The sequence below is a fragment of the Trichomycterus rosablanca genome, chromosome 18 (assembly GCF_030014385.1).
Source record: "Trichomycterus rosablanca isolate fTriRos1 chromosome 18, fTriRos1.hap1, whole genome shotgun sequence".
In the NCBI taxonomy this organism is placed as follows: Eukaryota; Metazoa; Chordata; class Actinopteri; order Siluriformes; family Trichomycteridae; genus Trichomycterus; species Trichomycterus rosablanca.
The window spans coordinates 5,961,440-5,977,369 of NC_086005.1; the positions used below are offsets into that span (position 1 = coordinate 5,961,440).

Here is a 15,930-nt window from a genome sequence, read left to right on the forward strand (position 1 = left end):
GCGCAAACAGCTTTCCACCGTACATGAGGGGTGCGTCTTAAATCGACTCCTAGATTTCTCAATAACGAATTTGTACTTGGCCACCATCTAGGATACCCCTGCCCTAGAAACCACAAATTATTCAGAAATGTCCACCCCTGGGACATTAGACTGCCATTTGAAAAGAGCTTTTTATACTCCACTGATAAAAATAAAATGCTTGCATCAAACTATTATTCGACCTTTGTACATTTTTAAACTAGTATGACACTTTTTTATTTTCCTCCAGCTTTCCTCCAATTTCATATTCTCTACTGCTGCTGGCCTCACCTCCAACACCGGCACGAGACGAATGAAGAGTCACACACCAATCTCCATTATCTCTTGTCTCTGTGCTGGCGCCATCAAACAGCCAGCAGAGGTCGTAATGGCAGCAGTCATGAAGGAATCCCCTCCGGCATTCCCACCCTTTGGATGAGCCAATCATTTTCCTCATAGGCACCCAGCCTGCCGGTAGCAGGGCTGAGATTCAAACACACAAGTTTACTGCTGCACCACCTGAGGGCTCTATTATTGTACTTTATACAAGGTAGTTTCATACAACAACTTTATTCAACAGCTGATTGATTGAAAATTGTAAAGCTGTTGTTAAATCAGATAACAGCACTGGTTGCTAATAAACATTAACCACCCTCTTAGCTTTGACCACTGGTTTAAAAATGAACAATGGATTAAATGAATACAATCTAAAAATGGATTAATCAGACAATCTAGCTAATTTAAACTGTAGCTTGGTAAGACACTGAAAAAGAATAGGACATTAATTATGTAAATTCTGGACATGACATGCCTATAAAGCCAACAATTTGGCAGCCTGGTGCAGACAGTGAAGTAACAGACATGCCAGTTTGTTTCTGTTTGTTTAACAGCACTGAAAGATTCAGCGCTATGTGTCTATAAAAACCTCCGGTCATAATTTATCTCTACAGTTTATTTTAGTGTCTCTCACTTGCAGGCTGGAACAGTCCAGCTAACAATCAGTAGACCTAATAAAAGCTGAGTTAACGCTACCTGATGCTGCATCGACTCAAACAGTGTTGACGTGTTGCGGGTCGATGCGGCATCAGGTAGCGTTAACCCAGCTTTTATTAGGTCTACTGATTGTTAGCTGGACTGCTCCATGACACAAACATGGACACAAACACTTTTAATAAAACAATAAAACCAATATCATGTTTGATATCTACAGTATGGGCTTTTATGGCATTTGTTTGTATGCTTTTGTTTTCTTTTTAGTGCTTGGTTTTGCAGATAATATTTAAGAGGTAATACTCTTCAGTAAGATTAATCACATTGAAGAGTTTGTTTGTTTATTGGGATTTTACCGTCATGTTTTACACTTTGGTTACATTCATGACAGGAACGGTAGTTACTCACTACACAAGAGTCATCAGTTCACAAGGTTATATCAAACACAGGCCTGGACAATTTTGTATCTCCAATTCACCTCACTTGCACGTCTTTGGACTGTGGGAGGAAACCGGAGCACCCGGAGGAAACCCACGCAGACACGGGGAGAACATGCAAACTCCACACAGAAAGGACCCGGACCGCCCCACCTGGGGATCGAACCCAGGACCCTCTTGCTGTGAGGCGACAGTGCTACCCACTGAGCCACTGTGCCGCCCTCGTTGAAGAGTAATACCGTTGTTAAGTTGGATAGAGTTACACCTTATGACCTAAAATATTCTTCACAACACTTCATCACAACTATGAGCGTAATTATAGAACTCCACTCTCATTTGTAGCATTCTAGCACTTGCTTTGGATGTGTTTTTACAAAGGAATTTGGGCCTCGTTTAGTCAAAAAAGCCTTTTTAAGCCTATCGATTGATGTTGAAAGAGAAAGTCAGTATATTTTTTGAGCTTTTGCTGCTTGGACAGGGAAACCAAAGGTAAGCTTTCTTTGAAAGCTCGATGAAGTGATTCTCGAGAAAGTTGAATGAATGTTCTGGAAAAAGTGTTTACAATAAGCATAGAATAAATCATAGAAGCCTGTATCCAAAAGCAGTCGATTTGAGACGCACCCAGTAGTCTGTCACGCTGAACTGGGGAAGCTTTCTACAGTGGAACCTCAGGATGAAGTAACGGGTGCACCATGTATTTTCTACCACTGACTGTGAGTCGATGCGGCATCAGGTAGCGTTAAGCCGGCTTTTATTACTGATTGTTAGCTGGACCGCTCCAGCCTGCTAGTGAGAGGCACTAAAATAAACTGTAGATATAAATTATGACTGAAGGTTTTTATAGGCACATAGCGCTGAATCTCTCAGTGCAGTTAAACAGCAGCTTCAGTTCCAGAGAGCCTGAGAGCTCTTCTACATGTCACCTACAGCTTCATTATTCACTCCTACACCGGCTCTAAAACCCACAGTTTCACTCTTATCGCCTTCAGTTTGTGTTGTGGATTTATTAGGGAAAATTCCAGCTCAAGTTTCTTGCCTTTGAAGTTTTATTTTCTGAAGGTTTTTCTAGTTTATGAGGATTAATATATCAGAAGACACTTTTTACATTGAAGGCAACTGCAAGGTTTGGTTTCAGTGTTTGTTTCTACACCTACAAATATCAAGTGTTCATTTGTCAACTAATTAAAGGTGCCTTATATATATATACTGTATATATACTGTATATATATACACACACACACACACACACACACACACACACATATATATATATATATATATATATATATATATATATATATATATATATATACACACACACACACACACACACATATATATATATACTGTATATATATATACACACACACACACACACATATATATATATATATATACACACACATACACACATATATATATATATACAGAGTATATATATGGTCAAACATACAGGAGCTTTTATGACATCCCATTTACATTTAGCAGACACTTTTTATTCAGCAACCTTTGAACCAGCAACCTTCTGCTTACTAGTCCAGTACCTTAACCGCTAGGCTACAACTGCCACTAAAATCCATTTACAATCCATCCATTTATATCCATCGGCAATTATATGGAGCCTACAATTATTATTTTTGTGTACATATCCTTAATACACTCAAAGTTTATTTTGGACAAAAGTTGTACATTATTATGCAAATTCTTGGACGTGCTTGGTCAAACTTTTATAGCACAATTACTATTTATTTGCTAAATTTAAACATACTGAGATGAAAACAAGATGTTACATTCAGAAATTCAAATTGTGCATTAATTTAGCATAGTATTGGGGAGCATAGCAATGACACAAGGGCGGCACGGTGGCTAAGTGGGTAGCATTGTCGCCTCGCAGCAAGAAGGTCCTGAGTTCCATCCCCAGGTGGGGCGGTCTGGGTCCTTTCTGTGTGGAGTTTGCATGTTCTCACCGTGTCCGCGTGGGTTTGCTCCGGGTGCTCCGGTTTCCTCCCACAGTCCAAAGATGTACAGGTGAGGTGAATTGGAGACACTAAATTGTCCCTGACTGTTTTTGATATAAACTTGTGAACTGATGAATCTTGTGTAATGAGTAACTACCGTTCCTGTCATGAATGTAACCAAAGTGTTAAACATGATGTTAAAATCCAAATAAACAAACAAACAATGACACAAATGAGTTTTGGCATGCCACTTGCAGCCACCAGATCAATATGAACTATATGACTAAAAGTATGTGAACACCCTTCCTAATTACTGAGTTCAGGTATTTCAGCCAAACCAATTGCTAACTGTAATATATAATAAATGACCTGCTTTTAACATTGTAGCATTAGTTTAAGGAAGACTATTTTCTATTCCAGCATGACTGTGGGTCTGACCACAATGTTGGGTCCAAAAGGAAATGGTTTGAAGAGTTTGGTGGGGAGGAATACCAGTGACCCTGACCTCAACCCTACATGTCCACATACTTTTACCCTTGTTAATATGTAATTTTCCCCTGATGTTAGAAAATGTTTGTACCCTAGTTGCTTGCCGGAATTAATTTTTGCTAGGTCTCCTAAGTCACATACTAAGTCTTTAAAGGTGCTCAGGCTCTGCACTTATCAAATACAAACAGGGTGAACTCCACTGTTAACTGGCCAGTGTAATGGGATGGGAAGTTAACAGATCGTCTTATTTTTTGAGGTTCAGCTTGTAACCCCTAAGTTTTACCTTTACACCTTTTAACTAGAATGTCCCTGTACCCTCACCTGTAACTACAAATAAAATGTGAAATATAAAAATAGCAGAAATGCTTATCTGTTTTTCAGAGTTTTGCAGCACAGCACAAAGCTCAGAATGACTATACTGAATAGACTGGACATTTCATCTAAAAGCTGTTCAAGCTCTGCCGAGAACAGAACTGATCTAAAATGGGATCTAAATCCGGAGCAGATTAGACAAAGGACAGAGAAGCTAATCCATAAAATAAAGAATGCGTATGACTCTGTCGCTGCTGTGGATGTGAGCCAGGTGTGTTATGAAAACACACTGCAGGTGTTAGCAAATGCTAAACTGGATTATGCAGGTGAGTTGATGAGTTTTATATGAACGACTGCTTTTAAAAGTACTCTTCAAATCCATATTTTATATTTTGAGAGCATTTAAATGCTTATGAATTCTTGACATACAGGATCCCGACACATGCTGGATTTCCCTCAATATGTCTCCCCTTGCAAAGAGGTGCGATCAGCGAGCACTGAGGCTGACAAGAAGCTGTCTGAGTTTGATGTGGAGATGTGCATGAGAGCAGATGTGTTCCAGAGACACAAAGCTCTGCAGGTAAAGCAGAGTGATGGTGTATTGTCTGCATAGTGTTTAATTTGAATGTCAGTATTGTTACATAGTGCACTTTTGGTACAGTGTGGGGACAGTGTGTAATTGTGCCATAGTTCACATCTGTTGAAATTATGTATGTCAGTCAAAGGATGGAAAAGTGGGATGATTTACAGGGATTTGGCTAGACAGATGGACCAAAGAGACAAAGACTGTATAGAGGAAAATACTGATCTTTAATGGGGTTTGCTAATAATGTAAAGTATAGGTACTGCCTACTGAAACACAGTTTGGGTTATGTGATTTACCAAGAAATCCATAATTACTGTGAAAACAGATAGCTTAAATATTCAATTGAATTACATGGATCAGTGGTCCCTTAAGTCACCCTTAGCTTCGAAAAAAATTGTCTATTTTCTATTTTTTAACTGCTATAAATACGAAGCTGCAGTAACATGGGTGACACTGCCAACAGTCAAACAAGCCTTACATCACCACTGGCTTAAAGGCTGCCATGCGAAAAAAGAAACCCCTTGTACAGAATTTGTACAAGGGCTTTACGCTGGGCTTAGGTTTGTTGCTGATAACATGGAAACAGAAGAAGCAGGAGCAGGGGCTTTTATGTAGCATAGCAGCTTCTAAGCCCATAGCGATGTCAAACTTGCTTGACTGGACAGTGTCACTTATGTTCCAGCAGCTTTTATTGCATAGCTGTTTTTGATGGTTCTTGGATTACATCTCACCATTCAGACAAATGTTTTCCCACCGTAAGATAACACTGGGTTTTTAGAACAGGGTCAACTGTTGCAACAGGGTCATGGTTATTAATATTTTTGCATCTACATTGTGTGTTATAAGACACCCTCTATTCTGTTGGCTCATCTAGGCTGTGATGGTGTTCATTACTTGGTATTTATTGCCCTTTTAATTAAGTTGTTATTAACAGTCCAGATGTAGTCACCAGTCTCAGAGAAGCATGTGACCTCTCACTGATCTCATGCATGAGTGTTGGGGGGATTACTGATAAACACTAGGAGGACATGAATGATTTATGATCATTTCTGCAATGCATAATTTAATGTTTTGTTTTCATAGGAAAGAAAATCTAATGACCTATTACCTGAGTCAAAGAGGTTCTTGGAAAGGTTAATCAAGCTGGGTAGGCAGAATGGACTGCATCTCTCTACAGAAGTACAAGAGGTAAGATTAAACATAAAATATGGCTGGGTACAATAATTAACATAAAACATGTACATATACAATATTAGTGGGTTACAATCTTGTAACCACACTCAATGCTTAACATTAAGGAAAGGTGCATAAAATTAAGGATACTGCCAGACAATTTTTGGCTTTCCAAGTGGCACTCAGCTGTGCTTTACTATTAAGTGAACTTTCTTATTTTTTCCATTTTTCCCCCAATTTTGGACGTGTTGTTTATTGGTCATATTATCATTATGTAATTTCAGGACCTGCACAAAATTATATATGCATTATATTGTGTTTATTAAATTGTGTCTTGCATTCTCTATTTTAATCAATTGTCTTTTATTCTTTCATCACATAGGAGATCAAAAAACTCTCCAAACAAATAAGTGAACTGTCAATTATTTTCAACCAGAATTTAAATGAAGACAATACAATTCTAATCTTTTCTCCAGAGGAACTAGGTAAGTGGATCTTATATACAATATTTCATATATACGTATATAATATTTTGCTTTATCCGGGAAACACTGTGCACAAAGCAGGAACACCCTGGACAGGGGGGCCAATCCATCACAGGGCTTCGGCCACCCCACCCCCCTGGCATAGCCAGTTAAGTCTGTGTTTAGCCGGCCAATAGCACCATAGTGCTGGATTAGCATAATAGACTGCTGTGCCACCTGAGCGCCCCACAATGTATTATAATAAGTAAAAAAAAATAGTATGTACATAAATGAAAGAACAGTAAAATGACACTGTTTTATCTGGAGTAAGACTTGCCCTTCTGTCCCCTAAAGGTGGCCTTGCATATAGCTACTTAAATGGACTGGAGAGGACTGCGGATGGGCAGTACACGGTTACCCTGTCATACCCTCACTATTTTCCCCTGATGAAGAGGTGCCATGTTCCAGAGACCAGGAGAAAGATGGAGAAAGCCTTTCATAGTCGGTGTCAAGAGGTGAGAGTTGTTGGATGATTGTAGTATAGTTGTGTTTAGTCTAACTTATTGTTTTTATGTGGTTTTGTCTGTATGGGAAATTATCAGTTGGCATTGGTGAGCCCTCCTGGTTCTACATTGCAAAAATGTTTGTCTCTCAGCATGTCTCTCTAAAATCCTAATATACACCTTTGTGTTAATGGTACCTTCACACATATGCAGTTTAGGCTGTGGTCAGTGATGCACCCCCATACAACAACAGATTGGCTTTTTCCGCCTTTTACTGATAACAGTCTAATGGTCCTTTTCGTCTTTGGCATGAAGAACTCAATGTCAGTACTACTGAGCCTATGTGACTATATTAATTGCAGTAGCATGAAAGTTTCTTATGAAATGCTTTCTACAGGCTGTCGAAGGTCAGCTTGAATATTTGATAAACTTTTTACTCTTATTTTACTCTTGTGCCAACTTTTTGGAGTGTGTTGCTGGCATCTAATTCAAAATTTTATATTTTCATATTTACAAAATACAATTAATTTGGTTATCCAAAACATTAAAACATTATTGTTCATACAAACGTGTGTTAGCTCAGTAATTCAATACATTTATAATATCATAATGTTACATTTTGATCCTTTAAACAAAACGAAATTGCAGAAGCAGCAGAAATTCAGTTTAGACTTTGCATTGCTTTTTGCCTTTGTACTAATGTAAAACCATTTGTAGTGATCTGACTGCTTTTATTAAACTTTTTTCTGTCAGTGTGGTGCTGTAAGTACATTCAGGAATCACAGTGTGTAAGCAAAGCAACTCCCTGCTCGATTATTATGTTCATTATATGAAATATAAAACCTACAGAGTTTGATGTTGATCCTGTTTACGTTCGTCAAGATTAAGAGGGTTAGAATGTGCAGAATAAATTTTTTGTTCTGCTTGGTTTGCAGGTGAACACAGAAATACTTGAACAGCTAATTGAGTTGCGAGCAAAGATGGCTAAGCTTCTTGGCTTTAGCAACCATGCTAACTATGTGCTGGAGATGAACATGGCCAAGAATTTCAATAATGTGGCTCGCTTTCTTGGTAGGTGTTGACCCGTTCTGTCCTCTTATACCTACATGCTTGGGATTCACTGAACCAGAATTCAAGAGTACTGTGTACAGTTTATACTCTAAGATTGGGTATAAGGTGCATGCTAGTATGATTTGTATTGTAATTGTGTGGTGTTACTGTGACCACATTCTAAATTATTAGTGATTTTTGGACTGTTGTTGCTTTTGCTTACAGATTTAAAATGGTTGTTTTAAGGACTGTTGTAGTTGTGTGTACAGTTAAGCATTCTGGTAATTAGGATGAGTTAAGTACATCGTCTGGGGATTATCAACTGTAACCTGTAACCTGTAAGACTGTAACCTGCCCGTAATGTACATTAAACATTAAAATGCTAGTGAAACATTTTAATCTGATTTAAAAGACACACACAGATTATGATGCATCTGTATTACATTACAGTACATTACAATGCATGCTTAAACATTACAACAGGAAATGAAATGTTATAGAGCAACCTGCAGCTTATTAAATAAACAATACCTCTTTTTGTGTGTGTTAGATGAGTTCTATGAAAAACTAAAGCCAGTGGGCATGAAGGAGCGACAGTATCTCCTGTCACTCAAACAGGCCGAGTGTCAGAGGCGGGGCCTGAACTTTGATGGATTGCTGAATGCGTGGGACTTGCCGTACTACATGAACCAGGTGGAACAGGTGAAGTTTGCAGTCGATAAAGACAAGCTAATCGAGTACTTCCCGTTGGAGGTGGTAACGGAGGGTCTGCTTGGAATTTACCAGGACCTGCTGGGTCTCCGCTTTATGGAGGTCCAAAATCCACATGTGTGGCACGAGAGTGTAAAGCTCTACATGGTACTGGACTCCACAACTCATGAGGAAATAGGACAGTTTTATTTGGACCTGCATCCAAGGTAAATCTTTTGATGTTTGGTGTCAGAGAAATGAGCAACAGTAGATGTATTGTGGTCATTTTTATATCATGGTCTAATCACCAGAATAATATGGAAGGATAAATTACACTAAATTACTAAATTAGAAGTAATTAGACTAAATTAGTCTTAGTTTACTAACCTGATATTTGCTGCTTATTTTTCAGAGAGGGGAAGTACAGCCATGCTGCGTGCTTTGGCCTTCAGCCAGGCTGCCTTGGGCCCGATGGGAACCGCAAAGTCCCAGTGGCTGCCATGGTGGCCAACTTCACCAAGCCAACACGCAACTGGCCCTCTTTGCTGCAGCACCATGAGGTGGAGACTTTCTTCCATGAGTTTGGTCACGTCATGCACGAACTGTGCTCCAGGGTGCGTTACCTAATGCTCTCCAGAGATGATCACAGCTCTTTGGGAGTCTTAGCTCATAGATCTAAGTGTGTTTTGTTAATCCATGTTGTGCAGACTCGCTATGCAGACTTCAGTGGTACGCTGGTGGAGACGGATTTTGTTGAAGTACCCTCACAGATGCTGGAAAACTGGGTGTGGGAGAAGGAGCCGTTGAGAAGGATGTCTCGCCACTATATAGATGGCAGCCAAATCCCTGAGGGCATGCTGGATAAACTCATCGCCTCCAGAACAGCAAACACTGGTCTGGTTTTAGCTTCTAGATGAACACATGAGTCTAAGCAAGAATTTAACTGTATTTCTTGTCAATTTTATACATATGTATAACCTATATACTATATACATGCATTTATTTATTTTTACTAACCACTTCAGTTGTGCCAGTTGTGTCTGTTAAATGCCCCTCATTGCCCCCAGCTGTAAAAAAAAAAAAAAAAAAAACATGTTTTATAACAATGACCTTTGGTTTGGAATAGCAAACTGTGTGGCCATTGGTATGTGGACATCCCTTTCGGTTGCTGATGTATTTTTGCAACATCAATTGCTTACTGATGTCTAATCAATGATATTAAATAATAAGCTTTTAAATCTGTGAGACCAGTTTTGTGAGGGTTATTTTCGGTTCCAGCATTACTGTGCAATGCCCATAAAGACGTGGTTTAACAAGTTTGGTACAATTGTTTTTTCATTATTATACACCTTCCCAGACGATTAGAAGCTGTTACGGCTGCAAAAGGGCTGAACTCTATATTAATTCCACAGTTTTAAAATGGGGTGTTCCAGCAAGGTTGTGGACGGGTGTCCAGATGCACCTGGCTAAATAGTTTATACTGATGTGAATTTATTATAAATGTCTGACTGCTTTTTCTTATGCTTGATCTTTTCACTTTGCAGGGTTAATGAACCTCAGGCAGATAGTCCTCAGTAAAGTAGATCAAGTGCTCCATACGAAGGCTACTGCTGATACTGCAGCTGAGTTTGCCAAGCACTGTAAGGAAATCCTGGGAATCCCAGCCACACCAGGTAATAAACAAGTACTAACCAACCATTATAACCACCCGATTGGTGACACTTCTAATATTGTTGGGGAAATTAATGATTTATTAGAACATATGATTCTAAATACGTTTGTTGTGAAAGGATAGTTATGAAAAGTGCCATAAGGACAGAAAGCAAACTTCATAGCGGGGCACCACACAACCTTTCACTTACACAGAGGGCAGTATGAAATAGCAGTAGCAGTAATAGTAGTTTATTGTTAGATTCTGACTATTGGCACGCAGATTTTATCGTCGAGCATTATGAATATGACTCTGCTTTTGCCTTTTTTATAGGAACAAACATGACTGCCAGTTTCAGTCATCTTGCAGGAGGCTATGATGGACAATATTACAGTTACCTCTGGAGTGAAGTCTACTCCATGGATATCTTCTTCAGCCGCTTCAAGAAAGAGGGAATCATGAATCCAAAGGTGTTTTCCTACCTTAAATAAGCTGTCTATCTCTATCTCCTACATAGACTTGTTGTTTTGTCCACCAGACATGATGGACAAAAGGCTGAAACCTGCTTAATATTCATTTAAAATTGTATGTTTAACTGATTACAATAATAGTCATAGAAATAATCTTCATATTAGATTACCTTACAGTAAATTAAGTATGTTTCTAAACAAAAACTATGTTCTTGTAAGATTCACTATATAAATGAATGTGTAAATGTGCTTTACTTTTGCCTGCAGGTGGGTAAGGAGTACAGAAAAGTGGTCCTAGAGGCTGGAGGCTCAGTGGATGGGATGGACATGCTGAAAATTTTTTTGGGCCGTGAGCCATGCCAGGATGCTTTCTTTCAGTGTAAAGGACTGACGAATCCAAACATTGTTTAACTTTCACTGTAGCATCAAAGATGTTTAATTCGATTTAGAAAGGACTGTTGAAAGTACCACACCAGCAGCCATCTCAGCAGCACTACATATATAGGGCACTTTTGTCAGAGCAGCAGAACGGAGGCTACAGTTTTATGTGGAGATTGCTAAATGACATGTAAAAGACTAAAAGGCAAGACAAGGAACAATATTCTGTGGCTAATATGATAAAAATTACATTTCTTCGGCAGAACAGAAAGCACTATGTTTGCTGTAAAACACCCACTACCAGGGAGACAGAGACACAGATCGAGGATCTACTATGAAGAATCTGCTCAAATCCATGTGTGCAAATGTTAAAATCAAGTAAATGCAAGTAGTGCACTTAAATTTGTTACGGAATGTCATATTTAAGTTTATTTCCAGTTGAAAATGTTTTTACTTTTAATTGTATTGGATAGTTAACCAGGATACCCTAAATTAATATTATGTATTTGTAATATTAATACAAGACAGTAAGGGCTGTTGTCACATACTTGAAAACAATTGTGAGCCAAAAGTGCAGAAAATAAACTGAATTTATAAAGAAAATTATTGTTATTTTGAGTATTCATTGTGTAATTTTTTATAATAAATGTAAACTTTCATATTAAAAGCGAATGTTTTGTTTTTTATGACTGCGTTCAAGTGATTTGAAATTGAATAACATTACATTGCATTATTGCTTCACGTTTATTTTTATGTACTGTAATACCCAGCACTGTTTGTTATGGCCTCATAGCTTTTCATCTTTTCCAAGTGTTGTCGAAAAAGTTTACCTGAAAATTTAAAGAGAGCTCATTTGCCTTCACCAACATTACCAAGTTTTAGCATTTGAGTAGTTTATTGAGTATACAGTGTATACAGTGGATTCAGAAAGTATTATTAGCCCCTACATTTTTGAACACTTGTTGTGGATTTGATTTTGAATGGATATTATATTCATGTTTACCCTTTTGTTTACAGTAATTACCCATAACGGCAAAGTGAACATGTTTTCAGAGGTGTTGAAAATAAATTAACAATCAAAACCGTCCTGACAATGTTGTTTAGTTTGGCCCCTATAGATAAAGGTGTGTGCCTTTCTTAACTTAATGTCCAATTCAAAATCCAGTGGGTGGACTTAAAAATACAATACAAAAACTAAAAACCATTTGTTTTACTAAATTTAGATGAGTAAAGAATTGCAGTTATATTCACTCAAAATCAAATCCAGTGGTTTGAATACTTTCTGAATTCACTGTACATAAATTGTTTTTGCACTTGTAGTTTAAATTGTTAGATGTGGATGGTATTTTGTGAGGGATGAGGAAATTCCACGGCTTTAAAGGTAATGTCAGTAATATTTTATGTCACTAGGTGGCGACGAGATACCAATACAATCATTTACCGAGCACTTTATAGGTACAGTACATCTGTTGGGATGTACTTTTATTAACTTTTGTAAGGTATTCCTACAATAAAGATTAACGTTGTGGTGGTACAATCGCCAGGTGTAGCCCACCTGTTGCTCTTTACACTTTACCACCCCCTAAACCTTATTTATCAATTGAAACGTGCTGTTGTAGAACCAGATGTTTGGGTGGACCATTTTCAGCACTGTAATGAATGTGTGATGTTCTGGTGTGAGTGTATCAGGTGCAGCAGTGTTGTTAGGACTTTTAAGTTTTGCTTAATTAGCCTATGGGATTTCCTTTCGATTAATAAATGGGGTATAGTGGGTGATAAGGTGTACAGAGCAACATTTAGGCTACAGTTAGTAAATGTATACCCAAAAGTTCTATCATCTTTATGATAGCTTATAAAGTCATTAACAGATATGCATGCCTAATACAGTGCTTGGTGAGTGTATATTTAGCAGTATCTTACATGTAGCAGATATCACTTTATATGAATTTAAGATACACTCTAAGTAGATAATTATTTAAGTGATTTTATTAGACATTTACAGAACATGTGGTCGCTGTTTTATGTACAATTATGCATGTACAATGTGTTTAGACAGCATTTGACTCGGCAATCTAGAGTCGACTCTGCTCCAAAAAGATGCACCTAATAAGGAACCGACTCTTATGGAATCGACTCACAGTTCTTCTGTTACTATCTCGATTCACCAAACCGGCCAGTTGATCCGGATTCGTATATGATGTGTATGAAAATAACAACATCTGTTTTTGTGTGGTCTAATTTATAATTAAGTAATAATTAAGAAGCTGTTCACATAGTTTATCAGTGTAAACAGGTTTTGTACATATCAGTGTGAGTCTGATTTGAATTACATGTATTTAACTGAAGGTGTTTTATAGGCGTTAACTATCCAACCGACAAAGAGACCCGCCCATGGTTGCATTTAATTTGTTTATTTGACACGCCTATCAATCACTACCCAATCAGAGCCCACCAGGTTTTTTTCTTTGGCTGTGTTTTCAATAGCTCCATCCTTCCTACGTTTTAGCACTACGTAGGGTCTTAAATAGTGACTTTGTACAGATGGTGTAGTGCCCTACGCATGTAAATGAACTCGAGCCATTGTTTCTCACCTCTGTTCTGTTGTTGCCCAGTGTTGGTGTCTGCCATCGAATTGCGCACTGCTGCTCCATCAGTCGATTCAAACTCGTCCCCGGTGTGTCTGTGGACATTGCACTGTTTTTATTTTTATACTCTTTTATTTTAAATTCAGTAGTAAGACGCGGTTTACGTTAAGGTTATCCGGGCGAACAGGATTTGCGAGATTGGAGACTGGTGGTGCTGCTGGTGGACATTTTTTTGCTTTTGTATTTCCTCGCCTGTTGTGCTTTCGGCTCCTAATTTTCACTCATTGTCATCAAAACCAGATCATTTTAACGGACGAGCCGGAGTTATGTTATTGGTTTTTAGTTCTGAAAGTTTGGTTCGGGTTTGAACAGATATTTCCTGCTCTGAGGAAAACTTTAGGGAGACCTAATATTTAACTTTTGTGAGTGAAAAGAATGCATTAGCTGAAGCTAATCCGTTTTTAGCCTAGCCTGCTAACCACCGCTGGAAGGGCGACCTGACTCCCTCCATTCACCGTGATGCTTCTGACCTGACTGGATTTATTTGTTTTGTCGAAACGCTCGCACATTGGAAGCCTGTTTATTAAGGTAAGACCAGATTACATTTCTGTAGTGATTTTTACCCTAAAGGTGCGTTGTGGTGCCACAATATAAGCCAGCTTTTCCGTCCTTGTTCGGTATGTCTAGTCAGTTACTGCTCTTCAACCCGCATCCCGCTGTACTAAACAGAATCAAACAGGAGCAGTAGTATTAATACATGGTTAACATATTTAGTGTGTTACTATGCTCTAGGTCCAGTCGAGGTTCCAATGTCTTGTGCTTTAGGAGCAAATTCAGTTTACACTGGGATGCTGAGGTTGATCAAACTGAACAAGTGGAATAACATGATCACACACCAAGTCAGTGTTACTTAAGCCTGATCCTAATGAATTGTAAACCTACATGTTTTAGTGATTTGTCCTGCTTACATGCACACATGATTTAACCCAGTTCAGTCTGGTAATTACCTGAATTCCGTGTGTACGGAGTAAGATCATGTGCAGTGCAAGATTTCTCCAGGAGAAAGATAGACCCTGTTTCACTGAGCAGTGCTGAGGGTACCAGACTGGTTGGTTACTGTAGAACTAGGGATCTTATTTTTCATCAGAATTGCACATTTAAATGCATTTGTTTAATCAATCAAACAGGACAAACATTCATAATGTCTCAATAAGTTTATAAATAAATTTTATGTAAGACTGAAAGATTGAAATGGATGTTTATCTCATGTTTTTGTATTTGATGTGACATTTAAAAACAACCAAAAAAACAATTTACCATATGTCCAATTATTTATATATATATATAATTAATGGCTGCTTCCACAAGCCTATGGTTTCCTAGGTTATCAAACAGTGGCTTAATTAAATTGATTTTAAAAATACACACTGTCCCATTACGTTTCAGTATTTCAGTAATTATCAGTCAGGGTATGTTAACAATATTCTGCTTTGAACTATATTTTATTGTTTAGTAGTGATATTTGTTGAGTTCTTACCTAACATTTATATGTTTGCCTTTTATATGTGTGAATTTTAGTGATAGAACTCAGAAATGGGACGTTATGGCTCGGCTATCCACTATATACCACAGCATTACTGTCTGTGCTGGCTGCGTAACAGGCATTTTAAAACTGAAATTGTTCTGAAAGAGGGAAGGTAGCTCAGAATTAGTACCATATGTTTTGGTAGGAAGTTTGTAGTATTAATACTGCATGTTTTTTTCTACTACTGTGGCATTTTCCTTGACATGCAGTTTTGCCTTTGGGATTTATGCTAAAAATTCATCACTATAAATCCTCCTCAGCACTTCTTTGTTTTGGATCCTTCCCATATTCAGTAAGCTTAATATCTTTTAGGTTTTGCTCATGGTATTGACTGAACTGTACTTTGTGTGTATAATAATAACATTTTAGGATTAAAATAAACTGTTGGCATGAATCATCAGTAAGGACAGATGAATCAGAAAAACTGATAACAAACATTATTTGTTTAATAAATAATTGTACACTTAAATTGTATACCACTAATACACCTTTGTTTGGGAAATGTCTGTGAAAAGACTTTATAGGTGTGAGAGTTTGCTGTGTGATGCTGGGTGCTTTCCAGTTTGAACAGGTGAATTAATAGAATCTTAC

The 15,930-nt window shown here is 38.0% G+C and overlaps 2 protein-coding genes across 5 annotated transcripts in view; both read left to right on the plus strand.

Moving 5' to 3' along the window:
• The first annotated feature begins 2,123 nt into the window (after positions 1 to 2,123).
• nln (neurolysin (metallopeptidase M3 family)) lies at positions 2,124 to 11,792 on the plus strand. Of its 2 annotated transcripts, XM_063014520.1 has the most exons (14): positions 2,124 to 2,178; positions 4,274 to 4,530; positions 4,636 to 4,784; positions 5,874 to 5,978; positions 6,346 to 6,448; positions 6,782 to 6,942; positions 7,866 to 8,001; positions 8,531 to 8,682; positions 8,767 to 8,897; positions 9,083 to 9,284; positions 9,378 to 9,564; positions 10,215 to 10,343; positions 10,655 to 10,791; positions 11,059 to 11,792. In XM_063014520.1, the coding sequence occupies exons 1-14, from the start codon at positions 2,138 to 2,140 to the stop codon at positions 11,200 to 11,202; spliced, it is 2,034 nt and encodes a 677-aa protein (XP_062870590.1). In that variant the 5' UTR covers positions 2,124 to 2,137; the 3' UTR covers positions 11,203 to 11,792. The 2 variants fall into 2 exon arrangements, with proteins under 2 accessions (XP_062870590.1, XP_062870589.1); XM_063014519.1 differs by having other exon boundaries at positions 8,531 to 8,897.
• A 1,994-nt stretch (positions 11,793 to 13,786) lies between these two features.
• erbin (erbb2 interacting protein) overlaps positions 13,787 to 15,930 on the plus strand; it is a 70,691-nt gene continuing 68,547 nt past the window's right edge. For all 3 annotated transcript variants that reach the window (XM_063014515.1, XM_063014517.1, XM_063014518.1), the window contains exon 1: positions 13,787 to 14,342. The gene's annotated coding sequence lies outside the window, so the exon portion shown is untranslated. The remainder of the gene's footprint in view (positions 14,343 to 15,930) is intronic.

Coding starts and splice junctions, on each gene's coding strand:
- nln (XM_063014519.1), top strand. CDS start 2,138: ATGTATTTTCTACCACTGACTGTGAGTCGATGCGGCATCAG. Junction 6,449..6,781: donor CTTTTCTCCAGAGGAACTAG/GTAAGTGGATCT, acceptor TGTCCCCTAAAG/GTGGCCTTGCATATAGCTAC. Junction 8,002..8,530: donor TAATGTGGCTCGCTTTCTTG/GTAGGTGTTGAC, acceptor TGTGTGTGTTAG/ATGAGTTCTATGAAAAACTA.